Raw genomic sequence first — 21,702 nt, forward strand, 5'->3', positions numbered from 1 at the left:
ACAGGTGCACACCACCACACCCGGGTAGATTTTTATATTTTTAGTAGAGATGGGGCTTCATCATGTTGGCCAGGCTGGTCTCAAACTCCTAGCCTCAGGTGATCGGCCTACCTCAGCCTCCCAAAGTGCTGGGATTACAGATGTGAACCACCACACCTGGCCCTAGGTTCTATTCTAAAAGTTTTATTATCTCAGAGTAAATAGATGGTACTTTTTTTTTAAAGATATGAGAGAGGTAGTAATCCAACATTTTGTAAAAGAAGGCAACTTTTTTTGTGGACTTCATTTTCAAATACAGTGGACCCTTGAACAACACAGGTTTGAGCTGCATGGGCCCATTTATATGTGGATCTTTTTCAACCAAATGCAGACCTGGATATATGGAGGCCCAACTTTTCACATACCCAGGATGTGCAGGACCCACAGCAGGGACTTGAGTATTATAGGAGTCTGGAACCAACTCCCTATGGTATATGTCCTATGCATATACCACAGGACAACCGGACTACTTTTAAAGTGATAAAAACAGAAATTTGTTAAGCCTATTAACCTTTCCAGGTCATCTGTACTATTCTTACATAGCAACCCTTCTTAGAGGGGTTCTAATATATAGGAAATACCTACATACAATATTCTGCATATCGGGGCTGGGCGTGGTGGCTGATATTAGTAATCTCAGCACTTTGGGAGTCTGAGGCGGGCAGATCATCTGAGGTCAGGAGTTCAAGACCAGCCTGGCCAACATGGTGAGATCCTGTCTCTACTAAAAACACAAAAATTAGCTGGGCATGGTCGTGGGTGCCTGTAATCCCAGCTACTTGGGAGGCTGAGGCTGGAGAATCGCTTGAACCCAGGAGGCAGAGGTTCCAGTGAGCCGAGATCGAACCACTGCACTCCAGCCTGGGTGACAGAGCAAGACTCTATCTCAAAACAAAACAAAACAAAACAAAACAACATATTCTGCATATTAGTTTCTCTTGCACAACTTCAAAAGTGTTTTAAATGAACACATCTTTATGCTATACCATGAAGTCAGCAATAAAATACATTAAAATAGTTAACATTTAAACATATAAACGACCACATACAAAAGACTTTTTATACTTAAAGGCATTTATTATCAAACACTGAAAAAAAAAAAAAAGTAACATCTCCAATCAATGGTAACAGCTCTAACTGAGAACAGACTTTATTTCAGGAACATATATGTAATCACTTTTCAACCTAACATTCATGTGGCAAAGTAGGTTGGTTGGTTTGTTTGTCTGTTTGAGACAGGATCTCTCTCTACCACCCAGGCTGGAGTGCAGTGGCACCAATATGGCTCACTACACAGTGATCTCAGCCTCCTGGGCTCAAGTGATCCTCACACCTCAGCCTCCCAAGAAGCTGGAACTAAAGGCATGTGCCACCATGCCCAGTTAATTTTTTTATTTTTTGTAGAGACAGGGTTTTGCCCTGTTGTCCAGGCTGGTCTGAAACTCCTGAGCTCGAGATCTGCCAGGTGTCAGCCTCCCAAAGTGCTGGGATCACAGGTCTCAGCTAGGCCATAAGTAGGTTTAAAAATTCCTATTTAACATAAGAAATTGAGGCACCATGAAGATAAGGCCACAAGTCTAAGAACTGGGAGAGCTTAGCTTCGAGATTAGTATATCAAACCAAGGGGGCAGGGAGCACTAACTTAATGTTAGGTAGCAGGCTGGTGTTAGTTTGCAGCAGAATTTTCATCAATTTATGGGAAAATGAGGAAAAGTAAGGACACAAAAGTAAATTTTTTTTTTTTGAGACGGAGTTTCAAACTTATAGCCCAGCTGGAGTACAATGGCACCATCTCCGCTTACTGCAACCTTTGCCTCCTCGGTTCAAGTGATTCTCCTGCCTCTGCCTTCGGAGTAGCTGAGATTACAGATACATGACACCACACCCAGCTAATTTTATATTTTTAGTAGTGACAGGGTTTCACCATGTTAGCCAGGCTAGTCTGAAAGTAAACTTTTCAATATAACTAAATGATTCCATTTAAAAATCTTTTATTCTGGCTGGGTGCAGTGGCTCATGCCTGTAATCCTAGCACTTTGGGAGGCCGAGGCAGGCAGATCACAAAGTCAAGAGATTGAGACCATCCTGGCCAACATGGTGAAACCCCATCTCTACTACAAATACAAAAATTAGCTGGGTGTGGTGGTGCACGCCTGTAGTCCCAGTTACTCAGGACGCTGAGACAGGAGAATCACTCGAACCAAGGAGGCGGAGGTTACAGTGAGCCAAGATTGATCGTCCCACTCCAGCCTGGTGACAGAGCAAGACTCCATCTCAAAAAAATAAAAAATAAAATTTATTGTGAGAGATTCTGTTCTTTCCCATTGTTTGAGTGAAAATATCCTTTTGTTAAATGAAATGATGGTTCCAGGAGACAGTGGTGTGATTTTGTTTTTATTGGCTGTACCTGGTAGAAATAAAAAATCAGGCCAGGCACGGTGGCTCACGAGGTCGAGAAGAGATCAAGACCATCCTGGCCAACATGGTGAAACCCTGTCTCTACTAAAAATACAAAAATTAGCTGGGCATGGTGGCACGTACCTGTAATGCCAGCTAGTCAGGAAGCTGACACGGGAGAATCACTTGAACCCAGGAGGCAGAGCCTGCAGTGAACTGAGAGCACGCCACTGCACTCCAGCCTGGCAACAGAGTGAGACTCCGTCTCAAAAAAAAAAAAAAAAAAAAAAATCATCATTTCTATTGTAGCCTCCTTATTTTGGGAAAATATTTCCTTAGAAATCTAAAAGTCTGGCCCCTTACATCATTATGGCCCCAAAATAATCGGAGACTTTACACACAGATAACATGTGCCCTTCAAAATTCTCTCTTTAACCTCTACCTTATTCTGTTTGGATTAGGACATTTGGGGATTGTGAAATGAGAATCGAGTTGAGTATAAGCAATCCAAAACCATGTGCTGACACTGGATCCTGGAAGAGGACTTTCTTCAGAATCTTTTTCATCTGTTAAATTTTCTCGGGGCTCAAACTTATTTCCTTTTTTTTTTTCTGAGACACGAGTTTCATTCTTGTTGACCAGGTTGGAGTGCAGTGGTGCGAATTCAGTTCACCGCAACCTCCGACTCCCAGGTTCAAGTGATTCTCCTGCCTCAGCTTCCCGAGTAGCTGAGATTATAGGTATGCACCACCAAGCCCAGCTAATTTTGTATTTTTGGTAGAGACAGGGTTTCTCCATTTGGTCAGGCTGGTCTCAAACTCCTGACCTCAGATGATCCACCCGCCTCAGCCCCCCAAAGTGCTGGGATCACAGGCATGAGCCAGGTGGCTTCACACTTTCTTATTTATTTGAGACAAAATTTCGCTGTTATCCAGACTGGAGTGCAACGGCATGATCTCAGCTCACTGCAACCTCTGTCTCCCGGGTTCAAGGAATTCTCCTGCCTCAGCCTCCCGAGTAGCTGGGATTACAGGCATGCACCACCATGCCCACCCACCTAATTTTGTATTCCTAGTAGAGACTGGGTTTCTCCATGTTGGTCAGGCTGGTCTCAAACTCCCGACCTCAGGTGATCTGCCCACCTCGGCCTCCCAAAGTGCTGGTATTACAGGCATGAGCCACCGCACCCAGCCTGGGCTGAAACTTTCTTTCCCTAAGAGACGCATCTTTGAGTAGTACTGCTACATGGTAATCACTACTCAAAAGAAACTAACTTGAGGTGTCCAATAATCAGCTTTCATTTAAAGTCTCTTTCCACTAGACAAAATAAAAACTTTCAATGTTTTGTCTACCTACTTCCAAAAGAAAATTAGTCTATATGTGTATATATATGTATATATACATGTGACTTTGATCAGCCTGTTTATAAACTATTTCCAAAATAAGTTGACCTGTGAATTCATATTAAATGAGTAGTTTATAAACTACTTGATTTTTGCAAGTAGTTTATAAACAGGCTGATTGCACTGAACAAATTTCTTAACATAATTTCACTGTATAGATAGCAAGTGAATTATTTACATCTTATTTTTACCTATCCTTTAACAAGCATCTAAGTTAAACTGTTTTATGTTCTCAGCTACACACTGAAACACTTTGTCACAACATATTAAATTCACATTAAAAACTATAAAGAGATCCAGTTACCTTTAGTCTTTCATGTACTTATATATACTTTTAATATACTTCTTGATATTTTACGATGCACAAACACGCAGCTCTTGCAGGATATATAACTATAAGAATATTTAGAGTGTATACTTATTATATGGTTCAAAGCTCTCTTTTTAAAAGAAAGCCAATTTTATGAACTTAAGTCTACAGTAAAGTACTCCTCCCATGCCCCAATGTTAAAAGATCCATTTATTTTAGACTACTTGTCTCAAAAAAAATCTAAAATTGATCATAATTCTGCTTAAATTCCATATTAACCTAGGATCAAAAGTTATTTTTAGTTGTTTCTTAAATACTTGAAATGTGCTGCTGCATCATGTTTTCCTTATATATTTTATTCATTCAACTAACTTCAGGTGGAAGGTACTTATGAGTTTAAAAGTCCTTTCCCAAAGCGGATATAACACAAAAATTTTGCATCAAAGACACTCAGTGTTTCTCAAAGGGTATCTGAGAGTCTAATCAGCCTATTAACTTGGTTCAGAATAACCACCACCAACAAATGTGAGCCTTTTGTCACATCTATGTATTTCCCCAGTAAATTAATACCTACATTTTAAATGCACTTTCAAATTGCTTCATTTGGCCACGTGATAACTATTTCCCCTGTAAAAAGCTACAGGATTTTGGTTTATGAGCAAATGAGACAGAGTATCTGGTCCATGATAAGGCTTAGTGGAAAGAGCTGCACCCTGAAGTTTGTAACCAATAACAAGACAAACTCTAATGCAACCTTGTTCATGTAATCAACAATATGTGAGTCGAAATAAACTAGTGAGTTATACATTTCTGTCTACATACCAATTTACCAATCAACAGGAGAGGAAGAAATTGCTCAAATGTGACTACCGTTACCAAACATCTAAATATTAGACATAGTCACTATTAAAATCGTAACCTATCAATTCTGAAATCATTCCTTCGACTTCTGTTATGTTTTTAATCCCACCAAAAAAACAAACAAAAACACCAGCCACCTTTAAAACGTAAATTCCTCCCTTTTTCAAAGTGACTTGCTTAGGAAAATTTAACGCGTTAAAATAAAACATAACAGACAAACCAATTACATTAAAAATAAAATGATCAGTAACACAAACCAATCACTCAAGTTTAGCAAAGCATGTGTTTTTAATCTGTTGTGGGTATCCTAATATACTAATAAGCAACAACGTTTAAAAGTCACCCCAATGCCTAAAACACTACCATACACATAACATACTTGTCCTTTACACCAATGAATCGTAAACTCAGACCCAAACTCAGACCATTTCCCCCTCCTGGCACACTCAAATATACAAGGAGAAATCAGATATGTTAAGTGCCGGTATCTTCTTCCAGAGTAGGGTCAAATTTGTGTTTGCCCGCAAATGTCAACGTCTCAGTAAGTCCACAAATTCTCACTAGCGCTGGAGTACAAAGAGGCCTGACCACGGAAACACCTGTCCTAGCACCAGGAAGACAATGGGAAACGCAAGCCCCCGGAGTCCGCGCCGGCCCCTAAAGCCTCGGCTGCAGCGATGGGGGGACAAGACGTGGCCGCTGGCCCCACGGGTGCGGCGGACAGGGTCCCATACCCCCGGCCCGCCTTCCCAACAACCAGGACACCGGTCAGGCCGGCTGGGACCCACCCTCCGGAGACCCTCGCGCTCCAGCCCAGCGCGGGCCCCGCCCGCCCAACAGCACCCCGACCCCCCCGGCCTTCCGGCTGCACTGTCACCTCATCTCTCCCTGGCGGACTCGAGGCCCCGCCACCTTCGCGGCGTGGCCTGGGCTCGGGCGGCCCCGGGGCAGGAGCGCCCAGCCCCGGCGCCGACCCGGTCCGTTTCCCCGCGGCCGGGTCCCCTCCGCCCCCAGGCCCGAGCTCCTGCCTCCCGCTCCCAATCCCCAGCCTCCGCCCTCGCCCCGCGCGGCCGCTCACGGCCCACTCCCCAACGCTGGCTACCTGGAAGCAAGGGCGGCGGAGCACTTCGCCCAGGGCCCCAGGTTGCAGAGGGTCCGGTGCTCGGGGTCCCACTCCTTCTGCCGCTCCACGTGGTCGGTGTAGAAGTAGAGCAGAATCCCGGAGGCGCACACGGCGTACCAGGCGACCCTCTCCCGCGGCGGCACCGACACTCTCAGCAGGACAGACGCCGCCATCCGCCCCCGTCTGCAGCCACTGCAGCCACCGCCTCCTTCCGCCTCCTTCCGCCTCCACCTCGGCCGCCACCGCGCCCCATAGGCTGGGTGGCTTGCTCCGGGTCCCGCCCCCACAGGCTAGCCGCCCAACTGCCCAGAAAGGAGTGAGGCGGGCGGAGCGGAGAAGGCGCGCGCGGGCGCAGAAGGAGGGGGCGGAGCGCGCAACCGCCGGAAAGGCCGGATTGGCTGGCGGAGACTGAGGCGGTGCGTCGCGGCGTGCGTGAAGGGCGGGGCCCGGGAGGGGGCGGGCCAGGGAGGGGTGGGGCCCCGGTGGGGGCAGGTTCCGGGTGAGGAGGGGACTGGGCGGGAGGGATTAGGGGAGCAGTTGCCGGGAACACGTTGCAAGGATCCCACTGTGGGTGACTGGGTGAGCCCTCGGCCGGCCCCTGCCTCTGGGGATGGCAATCAGTTGCTCTCCTTTTTCCCTTTTCCATCGCCATCACTTGATATTTCTTACCCAATCCAAATCACCCTGGCCAATGCTTGGGGCTCCTGAGCCACCCTCCTATGACCCGATCTCCTCACCACTACCTCCGGGAACTTTGTGTTCAACCTGTGCAAAACGTTTTTTGATGTGCAAAACTATGTTTTAAATTTAAAAACTTTTTAAAAAATGATGTGTGCGCTGGGCGCGGTGGCTTACGCCTGCAATCCCAACACTTTGGGAGGCCGAGGCAGGTGGATCACTTGATGTCAGGAGTTGGAGACTAGCCTGGCCTACATGGTGAAACCCTCGTTTCTACTAAAAATAAAAATAAAAAATTAGCCAGGCATGGTGGTGCGCGCCTGGAATCCCAGCTACTTGGGAGGCTGAGGCACGAGAATCACTTGAACTCGGGAGGCGGAGATTGCAGAGAGCCGAGATCTCGCCACTGAACTCCATCCTGGAACATAGAGTGAGGGTCTCAAAAAAAAAAAAATTTACAAATGCCTTGCTTCTCTGTAAGCTGAATTTGAGGTGGCTTACCATAATTCATATCACATAGAAAAATATAGATGAGCTAATAAAATCAGTAGGAAGAAAAGGAAAAGTCAGGCCCAAGCGCAGTGGCTCACACCTGTAATCCCAGCACTTTGGGAGGCCGAGGCAGGTAGATCACATGAGGTCAGGAATTCAAGACCAGTCAGACCAACATGGAGAAACACTGTCTCTGCTAAAAACACAAAATTAGTCAGGCTTGGTGGTGCATGACTGTGATCCCAGCTGCTACTTGAGAGACTGAGGCAGGAAAATCTCTTGAACCTGGGAGGCAGAGTTTGAGGTGAGCCGCACTCCAGCCTGGAGTGCAAGACTCCGTCTTGTTTCAAAAAAGAGAAAGAGAGAAAGTCAGAATAAAATGAAAGGCCAGGAATAAGAACACAGATAAGCAGGTCATAGAGGCTTACACAGTTATTAAAATTGGGTCACACATTTGGCTCTGAGCTTCCTGATGGCCATAACTAAAAGGAAAACACATATATGTGCTTTTCTCACTGTCTCTAAGAAGAAACACAGTGTTCTTGGAGACTCTCAGTGTTTCCCTAGTTGCAGTTTTCAATTTTTCTGGGGCTTTATATAGTGATTTTGAGTAATAAGCAATATCCTTGTATTCGTTACCTATTGTTGGATAAAAATCGCCCCAAATTTAGCCGCTTATTAAACAAACTTTTTTTTCTCACAGTTTCAGTGGGCTAGGAATCTGGGTGAGGTTAGCTGTGTCCTCTGGTTCAGGCGCTTATGAAGATACAATCAAGCTGTCAGCCAGGGCTGCAGCTCTCTCAAGGCTTCACAATCCTCTTTCAAACTCACTTCTATAGCTGCTGGCAGGCCTCAGGTCCTCTCTGTTGGCTGGAGACCTCAGTTCCTGTCTACTTGTGCCTCTTCATAAGAAGCAGCTGGCTTGCCCCAGGGCTAGGGAGGAGAAAGAGGAAGAGAGAGAAAAAGAAAATGAGAGAACGATCACAGTCTTCTTTGTAACCTGATCCCAGAAGTGACATCCCATCACTTTCATGTATTTTATTGCTACTTAGAAAATAGCACCTAGGTCCAGCAAGGCACGTTGGCTCACGCCTGTAATCCCAGAATTTTAGAAGGCCAAGGTAGGTGGATCACCTGAGGTCAGGAGTTCAAGACCAGCCTGACCAATATGGTGAAACACTGTCTCAACTAAAAATACAAAAATTAGCTGGACGTAGTGGAACATGCCTGTAATCCCAGCTACTTGGGAAGCTGAGGCAGGAGAATCGCTTAAACTCGGGAGGTGGAGGTTGAAGTGAGCTGAAATTGCACCATTGCATTTCAGCCTGGCCTAGAAGGCGAAACTCCATTGCAAAAAAAAAAAAAAAGAAAGAAAGAAAGGAAAGGAAAGAGTCCCAGTATTCCCTAGGTCCAGCCCATGCTCAAAGGGAGAGAATTATACAGGACATGAATATGAGGAGGATGTCTACCACAGTCCTCAAAAACATCCTCACTCTGCTCTCTCACGACATTTTGAGAGGCAGGAGGATTGCTTGAGGCCAGCAGTTCGAGACCAGCCTGAGCAACATAGGGAGCTCTGGTCTATGCAAAAAATGTACAAAATTAGCCGGGTGTGATGGTACATGCCTGTTGTTCCAGCTACTTGGGAGCCTGAGCGGGGAGGACTGATTAAGCCCAGGGGCCTTGGGTGGGGGTGTGGGTTGAGGCTGCAATGAGTCGACACTGCCCCACTGCACTCCCATCTGGATGACAGAGTGAGACCCTGTTTCAAAAAAAAAAAAAAAAAAAAGCCGGTCGCGGTGGCTCAAGCCTGTAATCCCAGCACTTTGGGAGGCCGAGGCGGGTGGATCACGAGGTCAAGAGATTGAGACCATCCTGGTCAACATGGTGAAACTCTGTCTCTACTAAAATACAAAAAAAAAAAAAAAAAATCAGCTGGGCATGCTGGCACGTGCCTGTAATCCCAGCTACTCAGGAGGCTGAGGCAGGAGAATTGCCTGAACCCAGGAGGTGGAGGTTGCGGTGAGCCCAGACAGCGACATTGCACTCCAGCCTGGGTAACAAGAGCGAAACTCCGTCTCAAAAAAAAAAAAAAAAAAAAGGCCGGGCGCGGTGGCTCAAGCCTGTAATCCCAGCACTTTGGGAGGCCGAGGCGGGTGGATCACGAGGTCGAAAGATCGAGACCATCCTGGTCAACATGGTGAAACCCCGTCTCTACTAAAAATACGAAAAAACTAGCTGGGCATGGTGGTGCATGCCTGTAATCCCAGCTACTTAGGAGGCTGAGGCAGGAGAATTGCCTGAGCCCAGGAGGCGGAGGTTGCGGTGAGCCGAGATCGCGCCATTGCACTCCAGCCTGGGTAACAAGAGCGAAACTCCGTCTCAAAAAAAAAAAAAAAAAAAAAAAAAAAAAAAAAAATTCTCACTCTGCATCCCTAATGATATTCATAAATCTAAGTGATCCTGTAGCTTTTACTCAATTAATAAGATCTCTTGATCATCCGGCTTCTTTTATGTCTGGGAGGTTTACCCATGTTATTGCAGATACTGACTATTATTTTTCATTACTGTATAATAATCCATCATATTAGATATCCACAATTTTACTTATCCATTCTGCTGTTGGACATCTGGCTCATTTTTAGCTATCACGAATTAAGTTGCTATAAACATTCCCTAACTCAATTTTGGTGGACATAAGCCCTCATTTCTTTTTTTTTTTTCCAATTGGAGAGAGAGTTTTGCTCTTGTTGCCCAGGCTGGAGTGCAATGGCGTAATCTTGACTCACTGCAACCTCTGCCTCCTGGGTTCAAGCAATTCTCCTGCCTCAGTCTCCCAAGTAGCTGGGATTACAAGCATGTGCCACCATGCTTGGCTAATTTTTTTTTTGTATTTGGTAGGGATGGGGTTTCATCATGTTGGTCAGGCTGGGCTTGAATCCACCCACCTTAGCCTCCCAAAGTGCTGGGATTACAGGCGTGAGCCACCCTGCCCAGCCAGCATAAGCTGTCATTTCTATTGAGAATACATCAGGAGTGGAATTGATGAGTGAGATAGTATTGATTGCACGTGTAAATACTGCCTCTGTCAATTCAGGTGCTCCAAGTGAGAAGGTGCAGTAGCCTGCAGGCCCATGCAAGCATGAACATTAAAAAAAAATCTTGAATTTCTTCAAGAAAAATTCCAGGCACTTAGCCCTGAAGTCATTGAGCAACGTGACAAGCAAGAAGGTAATTATAGCCAGCAGCACAAGCAGCGGCCCAAGGCAAATCCCGCTCTGGCCAGCAAAATGTTAAAAAAAGGGTTGACGTTATGTCGGAAAATAGAGAAAGTGTGTGGTGGTGCGTGCCTGTAATCCCAGCTGCAGGTCTGCACCATCATGCTTGACTAATTTTCTTAAATTTCATACAGATGTGGGTCTTGCTGTATTGCCCAGGCTGGTCTCGAACTCCTGACCTCGGGTAGTGTTGGAAATAGATGTTGGAAATAGATACTTGGTACCACAAAGGAAACTTAGCACTGAGACAAAGGGTCTTTCAGCAACACAATTTTTAACTTCCTGGACTGCAGGAAGGGTACTCCAGGTAGCCATTGTGCCACGAGAGAACAATGAACAAAGGAGGAACAAGGTGAGCTGATCCCAGTTCGGTTCCATAACACAAGAAGCAGATGCCAAGGTGGAATTTGATGTGCAAGAGATTGACAGGGAAAAAAAAGCCTGTGAAGAATAAAGGAAAGCCGGAGCAAGAATAAGCATGGATGGGCCAGGTGAGGTGGCTCATGCCTGTAATCCCAGCACTTTGGGAGGCCAAGGCAGGCAGATCATCTGAGGTCCAGACTTTGAGACCAGCCTGGACAATGTGGCAAAACTCCATCTCTACAAAAAATGCAAAAATTAGCCTGGTGGTGGGTGCCTGTAATCCCAGCCACTTGGGAGGCTGAGGCAGGAGAATCGCTTGAACTCAGGAGGGGGAGGTTGCAGTGACCTGAGATCACACCACTGCACTCCAGCCTGGGTGACAGAATGAGCAAGACTATGTCTCAAAAAATAATAATTTAAAAAAATAAAAATTATTTAAAAAGGCATGAATGGACATAGTGGCTATAATCCCAGCACTCCGAGAAGCCAAGGCAGGAGGATCACTTGAGGCCAGGAGTTCAAGACCAGCCTGGGCAATATGGCAAGACACTGTCTCTACAAAAAAAGAAAATTATTAGCTGGTTATAGTAGCATGTATCTGTAGTCCTAGCTACTTGGGAGGCTGAGGTGGGAGGATTGCTTGAGCCCAGGAGGTGGAGGCTGCAGTGAGCCATGATTGAGCCACTGCACTCCCAATCCTATCTAAAGTAATAATAAAAGCTAAATAAAATAAACAAAATGAATATTCATGGAGAGCATCCTGACCACAACACAGGTCTGACAACTGTTTGAGAGCTCTTCAGAGAGCCCAGAGCAGACTGTCCACAGTGGAGCTGTTTATAAGGCAGGAATGGTCTGAATCTGGAATCCCTGGCATGCAGAGTCATTGGCTGGTGCAGCCTGGGAAGAGCATGCCTCAGCATGAAGCCTGTGGTGGGCCCAAGTGTGTAGCAGATGGAGTGTCTTGGCCAGCCAGACCTCTTGCAGTAAGCTCTCTCTTTTTTTTTTTTGAGATGGAGTCTCACTCTGTCACCCAGCCTGATGTGCAGTGGCACAATCTTGGCTCACTGCAACCTCTGCCTCCCAGATTCAAGCAATTCTCCTGCCTCACCCTCCCAAGTAGCTAGGACTATAGGCATGCACCACCACACTTGGCTAATTTTTGTATTTTTAGTAGAAGTGGGGTTTCACCGAGTTGGCAGGCTTGTCTTGAACCCCTGATCTCAAGTGATCCACCTGCCTCGGCCTCTCAAAGTGCTGGGATCATAGGCATGAACCACCATGGCTGCCCCAGTATATATATTTAGAATGAATGAATGAATGAATGGACACTCAAAAAATGTTAGCTATTAGTATCTTTGCACAAACAATAGGTCCATCACAAATATCTTTTCCCAAATAAAAAGGAATTCCTCACCACAGAGATTAATTATTTCACCACTCCAGAAAGAAAAAAAAAGATGAAAACTTTTAAAAGAGTGTTTTCTAGACTGGGCATGGTGGCTCACGCCTTTAATCCCAGCACTTTGGGAGGCCAAGTCAGGCAGATCACCTGGGGACAGGAGTTCGAGAGCAGCCTGACTAACGTGGAGAAAACACATCTCTATTAAAAATACAAAATTAGCTGGGTGTGGTGGCACATGCCTGTAATCCCGGCTACTCAAGGGGCTGAAGCAGGAAAATTGCTTGAACCAAGGAGGCGGAGTTTACGGTGAGCCGAGATTGTGCCACTGCACTCCAGCCTGGGCAACAAGAGGTGAAACTCCATCTCAAAAAAAAAAAAAAAAAAAGGAGTGTTTTGTGGTGGAGCACTGTGACTCATGCCTGTAATGCCAATGCTTTGGGAGGCCAATGTGGGAGGATCGCTTGAGGCCAGGAGTTATAAACTAGCCTGGGCAACATACCAAGACCCTATCTCTACAAAAAAGAAAAATACAAAATTAGTCAGGCATTAGTCACACACTGTAGCCCTAGCTATTCAGGAGGCTGGGGAAGAAGTATTGCTTGAGCCCAGGAGTTCAAGGCTACAGTGAGCTATGATCAAGCCACTGCACTCCAGCCTGGGTGACAGAGAAACACCCTATCTCTAAAAAAAAAAAAATGAATGACATTGTGTTTTGCCTTCTGCTCTCTGAATTCCTTCTGCTTTCCTAAGGATGTCAGCATTCATATGGATGAGCATGCAGTTCACCTGACTCACCATCCCACATCTTCCTCAGCTCTGAAGACGTTTGCTTCCACTCCCCTTAAGCTGCCACATGAACAGCTCTTGTGATCTTTTGGACAACTAGATTTCTGAAATCTTAAACTCCAACATTCTTTCTATTTGCCCTCTATGGCAGATTTTATTTTCCAAGGTGGCTACAACAAGTTCTGGCATCCTATGTGCTCTTCTTTTTTTAAATTTCTAAATTTTTAATTAATTAATTATTTTTCGAGACTGGAGTCTCACTTTGTCACCCAGGCTAAAGTGCAATGGTGTGATCTTGGCTCACTGCAACCTCTGTCTCCCGAGTTTATGCGATTCTCCTGCCTCAGCCTCCTGAGTAGCTGGGATTATAGGTGCCCGCCACCACACCTGGCTAATTTTTGTATTTTTAGTAGAGATGGGTTTTCTCCATGTTGCCCGGGCTGGTCTCAAACTCCCTACCTCAGGTGACCCGCCTGCCTCACCCTCCCAAAGTGATGGGATTACAAACATGAGCCACCATGCCCAGCACTTTGGGAGGGTATGTTTTACCTGCCTGTAGCCAGAAAGGTTTGTCTACCTTTTAGGCAGTTATAGACATATTCTCCTGAAATATGGCTCATCATAGAGGCCAAGAAGAAATGAGCTTACCTAGGGATGAAGAAAAGCTTTGGTATGACTGGCATGAAAGGCATAAGGGATGGGGAAATGGCTACAGAAGATATCTGGGAAGGGAGGCAGAGGCCGGGTCTGTGTGCCCCATTTCTCTTCCTGCAGCATCCCCGGAGTTAACAACTCCTTCTGTTTTCACAGCTCAGGCACAGCCCTATTCACATTGTTTGGTAGCTATTTGCTCCTAAAGCTGCCTGCCCACTGTATGAGAGTTCCTGGAGACCTGAGATTGTCTTTTAGTCACTGCTGCATTCTTAGCACCTAAAACAGGAAAGGAATTCAACCAATATTATTGAATAAAGAAATGAATCGATGGTATTCTAGACCAGGAATAAAGGCATGAAGAAAGGAATGAGACTGGTATACTTTTGTGCACAATGATCGCACACATCCTGCACATTCCAGTAAGAAAACCATAAAGAACAAACATCTTACAGGACTTGCACTTGCTCGTGAAGACCCCAAGTCCTGTACTCTGCCAGCACCAACCAGTTTGTAACATAAACTGAGAAACCATTTGCTGATGGCGGTCTAGACTATGCATTTCTGTTTCTTTCAATAACTACAAGTTTCTTATGAAGAAGGCATCATTTTAACTGAATTCAAGGAGCGCAAGCCAGGCGTGGTGGTGCACACCTGAAGTCCCAGCTGCTTAAGAAGCTGAGGCAGGAGGATCCCTTGAGCCCAGGTGTTCAAGGCTACCCTGGGCAGCATAAGGAGACCCTATCTCTGAAATTCTTTTCTAAAGCAGCACCTCCCAAGCTTCCTTCAGTGAAACACTACACTGATGTAAGTTCTCCTCTAAGATCTTTTCATTGCACATTCTCAAAAGTTAAATTCACAGAACCCACCTAAACCACCAAAAGTTATGATAAATATAGTTGAGGGAAAAGAACAGGTAGACCAGGAACATTTGGAAATTGTGTAGTGTAGGCCTCTTGAAGTTTCTAGCTCTGTTTCAACCCTTCTCCTGAGCACCTAGCCAGCAAATCAAACTGCTCATTGTGTGTCTTACAAACTCTGCGAATGCAAAACCATTTTCTGTTCTGTCTCCAATGTGGTCCCTCTTCACCTTCCCCAACCTGCCCCGATGATCATAACTAGTGCCTACATTTACCCTCACTGGTGCCCAAATTCTCTTCAACCCAAATTTTGTTCATTCTGTTCTCCAAGTTCATATCAAATCTACTACCTCTCTATTTCCAGTGCCACCCCCTAGTCTGGCCTCAATTCCTCCCTATCTCTATGGGTTTTTTTTTGTTGGCTTCTTAATTATTTCTCTGTCCCTCTTCCAACCCATCTCCATTTGGCTGACACAGCAATCTTTGTGAAATATGACTTTATCCTGCTGGGATCCTGCTAATTTCTTGTAAAAACTCTTTTCATTACATTTATTATCAAGTATAATTCCTAATATGATGTAGCCTTTGCTTATCCTGAGAGGCTCATCTCATGCCCATCGCCCGATTTTTTGCTCTGTAGCCATAACGTGGGCCTTCTTCTGATCATAAGTGTGTGCTCTTTGCTCCTGCTCTTTCAGCTCCTTGGAATGTGCTTCTCTGTCCTTCAGATGCCCGAGGCTGCAGTCCTGCCACAAGTAAGATAAGAGAGTCAACAGGAGTGTACGAAAAAACAATTTCTGCTTCAGAGCATGCTAGAACCACACTGTCAACAACTGAAGTCATAAAACCACATCAATATTGAGAAGTTCACTGGAGGATGCAGTGTGTGTGTGTGTGTGTGTGTGTGTGTGCGTGTGTGCGCGCATGCACACACACACACACACACAGCAGTTCTGTTCTGCAAAAAAGTAAAATAAAACTAATGTGTAAGCATCTCATTCAGACTTCATGGAAGCAGGATCTTCTACTTAATTAGAAACTGACTTCTGAAGTAACAACAAAAATAATAATCAACAATAACTTAAAGAAATAGGGGTTTATTTTTCTCACACAGTAGTAAGTCCCAAGAAGTCAGCCAGGGCTGGCGTAGCAGTTCAGCAATGTAATCGGAGCCCAGGCACATTCAGTCATTCTGCTCTGCTTCACAGAGCATGTCAGATTTCATTTCCATGCTTGTCATGAACTCATGGGTTGCTGTATCTGCAGGCTCAAGTGGGCACTCCAAGCAGGAAAACGAGAACTGGAAGAGGCTGCCCCGAGATGTAGGTCAACTGGGAAGTTGAGTGTTTAGCGTTTACTGTTTCTCTAGAAGAGACAGGCAGGGGAACAGCCTTAGAAATGCAAGTTGGGTCAGCATTAAAATACTAAGGATAAGTAGAAATTAATGGTGCTGTAGTCATTGTTATTTCCATATATAAAATGTCATGGATATTGTCTTTTATTTAGAGCTCTGTCTTTATTATATTTACTATGATTTCTATAGTTCCTCTCACACTATTTCCCCCAGCTCTGTTTTCTTCACATATTAAGGTTTATGTACACACATGCGTGCACACACACACACAGGTGCGCACCTAAACAATATGACTATTCAAGGAACTAATCCCTGTGTCTGATGAAGGAAAAAACCTATTCGGAAATGTACTCAAGGAAAATGATACTCTTCACCACCTGCTTGCCCTTTTGAAATCTGAGACTCAAGATTCATCCAGCTAAAAACTCCAATGGATTCCCTGAAACTCATGCCTCTAAAGGACACCAGGTGGCAGTGCAGCCTAAGAAGTGACTGTGAGCGAGTCAGGTGCGATCTGTCGCTTGAGTGCATCACATTAAATAAACCAGCAAAATATCTTGTGTGCCTACCAACACCCTTGAGCCACTTAATCATCATGACTTCAACCACATTCCTAGAAATGATAAAGGCATGATGCCCTTTCAGTGACACCATTGTATGTGGCTCATTAACATTCAAATTCTTTTCAGGTGAGAGGCTGTTCTTAGAAAATACAACCGTGCTATCTAACACAACATCACCCAAGGCATTTTTAGCCTAGCTTCGTAAGTGATGAGATCACACTCTAATATTTGTTTCCACAATTTGGGAAACTATGGTACTTTCAGTGGTACGATGTTTGAGGAAAAGAAGACAAACTACCTACTTTTAAAGGTAAGGTTCTAAGGACTGGGGCTGTATTCCTCTCTTTGCCAAGGACTTTGAGTCTTAAAAATACAGCAGAGATATATGAAGAGCAAAGTAGCTTTTTTTTGGGAAAAATATTTCAATCTTGTCTTAAATTTATTTATTGGATGAGTGAGATTTTGGCACATAAAAAGATATTTAATCAACACAACAGAGCATTAAGATAAAGGCAAAACTATGCTCTCTCTTCATCCATGGATGCTAATTGATTTTAACGAATGAAAACTCCAGTGGATTAGAACCAATTGCCTGGAACTCTGTGTCAAGAAGGTTTCCGACACTATTTCTGAGCCTGGTGAGAAAAGTTGATGGTTGGTTGTAAGTTGGAGATGAAAAGTGGTAATGTTTTCTCTGAATATATGGATTTCTATCCCTACCTTATTTCCATTTGGTACATCCTCTCATTACATTTTCAAGGATCTGTTTTATATAAAGCACTATGTCGAGCACTACGGAGGATACAATATGGAAAAGAAATGGGATGGTCATTGCTCTTCAGGAAATGATAATATAGTAGGAAAGCACTAAGATCTATGTAATTTGTGATAGAATGATTTAACGGTCTCAAATAAGTAAAAAGCACATTATAAGGATTAAACCCAGCAAAAGGCCACTTTTACTTGGCGAGATCAGGGACCAAGTCCCAGAGAAGGTGAAAGTTTATGTGGGGCCTAGGAGAACAACTAAGATTTCCAAAGGCAAAAGGCAGGTAGAAGAAATTTCATGAAAATGAAGCCATGTGAACAAAAACAAGAATAGACCTGGCTCAGTCAGCAAGCAGTTCCATGTGAAGATGCGTGGTGCAAAATAGCAATAAGTAATAGATATCACTTCATGAGAAACTGTCCTTTGAAAATTAGTATATTCCTCATGTATTTATTTATTGAACAGGATTGTCTGGTGATATTTATATGTCTTTTTGGCTTAGAATGCTTGAATTCAAATGCTTTGCACTCACTTGATCTCTTTATGTGGAGTATGGTGAGGGAGTAGGGTAAAAGAGAGACCTTTGTGCAAAGTGTCAGAAGTACCCAGATCTCTCTGTAAAATCCTCACTGCTCATTGACAGGTACTGAATCTTCTCAGTTACTGAGAGGAGCCCTCTGTGAGAAGCCCTCTGGATGAAACAGGAGTGAACAAACTTCTCCAACAGGGGATAATGCACGTTGGCAAACTTGTTCTTCATATTTCTCTTTATAAAGCCTCTGCCACTAGTCACTGGAATTGGGTTTTCTGGCTCCAGGGGGAAGTCTGACATGAGAGGGGATATCTCTCTGGCAACGTATAATTCCTTAGGAAGGAACCTAGAGGTAGAAGCAGAATCCCAGAGAAGTATCAGTGACAAATGTGAAGATGGATTTGGAGGATTATAAAAGATAAATAATTTAAGAATGAGTAACTAGGAAAATGGCAATAGCAATAACAGAAATATAGACATCAGAAAGAAGACAGTGTAAGGGCTGCAGAAGAATATGGAAGTGACACTTAACAGCACTCCAAGACACTCAGATGAAGAAGTCCAGCAGGTCATTGGGAGTGCAGGTACAGGATTGAGAGTCATAAGGACAAATTGATAGATTCAGAAAGTTCAAGGGGAATGGACTTATGACAACATCACTATGCTTTGGCAGTTTGGATATCTATCCAAAATGGTTGGATTCCATTGCTGACTTTCTATAACAATCAAATATATTTTGGCAGTAGAAATAGGATATGATTCAGTGGTGGAAACAGATTTAAACATGAGAATACAGCTTCCTCTGTCAGACTTCAGGGAAGAATAAGATAATGGTATAGAATCAGACATCTACAGAAGTGGGAAGCACAACAATTAGGGAATATTTTTTCCCACATGGACTATGCTTTCGACATGTCTTAATTGATAGGACAGGAAACAAAAGCTACAAGTTGGAGAAAGAGCCAACCATTTGGATTAACTGATGAGAGATGGGGATGATTAATTCAATGAGCAATGGTGCAAAGAGGCCAGAGGTCCAGAGGTGTGGGTGGTTATCTCAGCCCTTCTAGAAAGGTAGGTAGGTCTTCTTCTAGAAATGCTTCATGACATGGGTTCAGTAGGGGACACAATCAATCCTGGCGTAAGAGGGAAAAGGAAACTAACAATCCTGTGTGTTGAGAAGAATCATGCCACTGCTGTTGGTCCTGAATTCTATATTGGATGACAGAAGCGTGGTTGAATATGAAAGACCCATGATGATGATGAGCAGGCTCAATAAAGGGGTATACCGGACAAGTCTTTGGGAACAACACGATATATGGAAAAAATATATAGCAGTACAATCAAATGACCTCAACTGAATCTCCTTTCTCTCTTTCACTAGTTCTGCAAACTTTCTGAAATATTTAACCCATTGACTGATAAGCAATAAGCACAGTAAGTCTTCCCACACAGGTTTATTACAAGAGTTAAAAAATATACTAACATATATTAAAGTGCCTGGAACCTGGTGGATTCTCAAAAACTATTACCTGGATTTTGAAACTGATTATGCTAGAGCAGTGTTCTATCATTTTAAACTTTCAGCCACTATGATTGTAATCACCCGATGAGTGATGAGTTCTTCCTACCTGCTGCACAGAAAATAAATAAATAAGTAAATCTACTAAGATCTCAGCAGTGCAGTAGATAAAGAGTTTAACTGATGTAAGGCTGGCTACACTGGACAACTGGAGTTATCACTTAAATCAGTCTCCCTGAAGGCTCCAGGGCTCTGAGGTCAGGAGATTTTATGGGCAAGTTGGTGGGCAGGGGCTACGGAATAGGTGCTGCTGATTGGTTAGGGATGAGATCGTAAGACTACGGAAAATGGTCCTCAGGCACTGAGTCTGCCCCTGGGTGTGGCCACAAGATCAGTTGAGTCAGGAGTCACAAATCCAGGTGAGGCCAGTCTGAAAAACATCTCCAAAAAAAAAAAAAAAAAGGCAGTCTTGGGTTCTACAATAGTGATGTTATCTAGAGGAGCACTTGGGGAAGTCACAAATCTTGTGCCCTCTAGCCAGATGACTCCTGAGCAGTAAGGGATTGCAGAAACTGTGCTTCATTTTAGCAGAGTTCATGCCCCTCCCATAATTCTGTTCTTGTGGCCTTTCATCAGTTTTACAAAGGCAATTTTTGGTCACTGAGCAAGGAAGGGATTAATTTTAGGGAGGGACTATTATTATCCTCTATTTCAAGTTAAACTATGAGCTAAATTCCTCCCAAAGTGAGCTTAGCCTATACCCAGGAATGGACGAAGGACAGCTTGGAGATCAGAAGCAAGACAGAGTCAACTACATCAGATGTCTCTTACTGTCATAATTTTCAAAGGCAGTTTCACTAAAACACTTATTTTTCTCTCGTTATATTTATTTAGTATCTTTTTACTTTTGTGTCTTCCAAAAGTTTAGAATCTGCCTTTACATACTGAGTCATAAGTGATGCTGCTAAAAGGGCAAGACCACAAATGAATTGTCTCCATAATGACTGATATCCAGATGAGGAAGTTCTATAAACTTGGCTCAGCTGAATCTCTTATTCAGGTGTATAAGACAAAGTATGCCATTGGACTTCACAGAGAACCCAAGTTAAACATTATGAGTTAAAGGTGGAGTTAAAATATGAACATGTGAATTTAACATATGCAGATGAGAGTATTCCATAGTTATTATCACTTATTATTCCCCAAAAGTAGCTTTTCACGTTTTGTGAATGTAACAAAAGTATAATGAATACTCATAAGTCTCCTAGATCAGTCTTAAAAATAAAACCACCAGCAAAGGCCCACTTTCACTATCTATGATGCAAGGCCTTCTCTTGCCTCAACTAGCCTTGCTGAGGGCACTTCAGGCTACAGAAGGGTCACGCCTGGAAACCAAGTCATGAAACCTTCACCCACTGCATCATCAGCCCCAAGGCATCCTCAGTTCCAATCTAATTTGATAAACTCTCAATAAATCAGCATGTTGTTCCAATAGATTTTTTTTAAATTGAAAATGGATCAAAGAGAATATAATTGATCAAGTGAAGCTGCAGCCAATGGGAAAACACACTGAAAGCTTGCAGACGTATAGGTGGCCTTTCATCTAAGGAACAGAGATTTGAATGAAAATCTCTTAAAAATTGTGGCTATCAACCATCTCTACCCTCTCCTTCTACCCTGCAGGGACTAGAAATCCTAACAGTGGGATGCTGGAGTGTCTGTTCTATTTCAAAAGCTTAGTGGATGTGCTCATGATAAGGCTTAACTGGCTTGCAGTAGAAAGAGGTAGGAAGACAAGAGAATTTGCATTCTCTAAGCACCTATAAATGAAAGTCACTGCTGTACCCTTGTGGGGTTGGTATCATCACTGAATGGGAAAAAAATAAACAAGCAGAACTCTTGGGCAGGATCAAGTAGGGGTAGCAGGAGAGGTGGCGGTGGAAGAGGGAAAGACATATTTATAGGGTTCTTTTCTTATATGGATTGGTCTTTCCCTAGGATTGGATTTTGTTTCAGGGAAAACTGCCATTTCAAATCTGCTGCGGGTTTTCTGTGCTTATAGGAGTGGGACCCAAAGTCAATGCCCATTGTCTGTCAGGGTGAGCCCACATGCCTTGAAAAGATGTGGTGCTGAAAACAGGTGGTGAGCTCGTATGCCTTCAGAACATGTGGCATAGGGGGCGAGAGGTGGACCACGCTGCACATTCACAGGAATTTTAATGCAACGGAGGAGGAAACAGGTCTTGGTACCTCAGGTAATTCATCCGCTTCTGCCTCCCAAAGTGCTGGGATTACAGGTGTGAGCAACCATGCCCA

The 21,702-nt window shown here is 44.0% G+C and overlaps 1 protein-coding gene across 4 annotated transcripts in view; it reads right to left on the reverse strand.

Annotated features, from left to right (window-relative positions):
• Positions 1-6,626: 6,626 nt before the first annotated feature.
• PDE1C (phosphodiesterase 1C) overlaps positions 6,627-21,702 on the reverse strand; it is a 572,342-nt gene continuing 557,266 nt past the window's right edge. The window contains exons 20-21 of one of the 4 annotated variants that reach the window (XR_012512204.1): positions 15,757-16,011; positions 9,225-15,392 (exon numbers count right to left, since the gene is read on the reverse strand). Coding sequence is in view for 2 of the 4 variants with exons in the window: in XM_074379661.1 (XP_074235762.1) it covers positions 8,208-8,236 (29 nt within the window). In the remaining 2 variants the exon portion in view is untranslated. Of the gene's footprint in view, positions 8,237-9,223; positions 16,012-21,702 lie in introns of those variants that run through there. The other 3 variants (XM_074379661.1, XR_012512203.1, XM_074379663.1) reach the window with 3 other exon arrangements.

Source organism: Saimiri boliviensis, chromosome 10 (assembly GCF_048565385.1).
Source record: "Saimiri boliviensis isolate mSaiBol1 chromosome 10, mSaiBol1.pri, whole genome shotgun sequence".
NCBI classification, from domain to species: Eukaryota; Metazoa; Chordata; class Mammalia; order Primates; family Cebidae; genus Saimiri; species Saimiri boliviensis.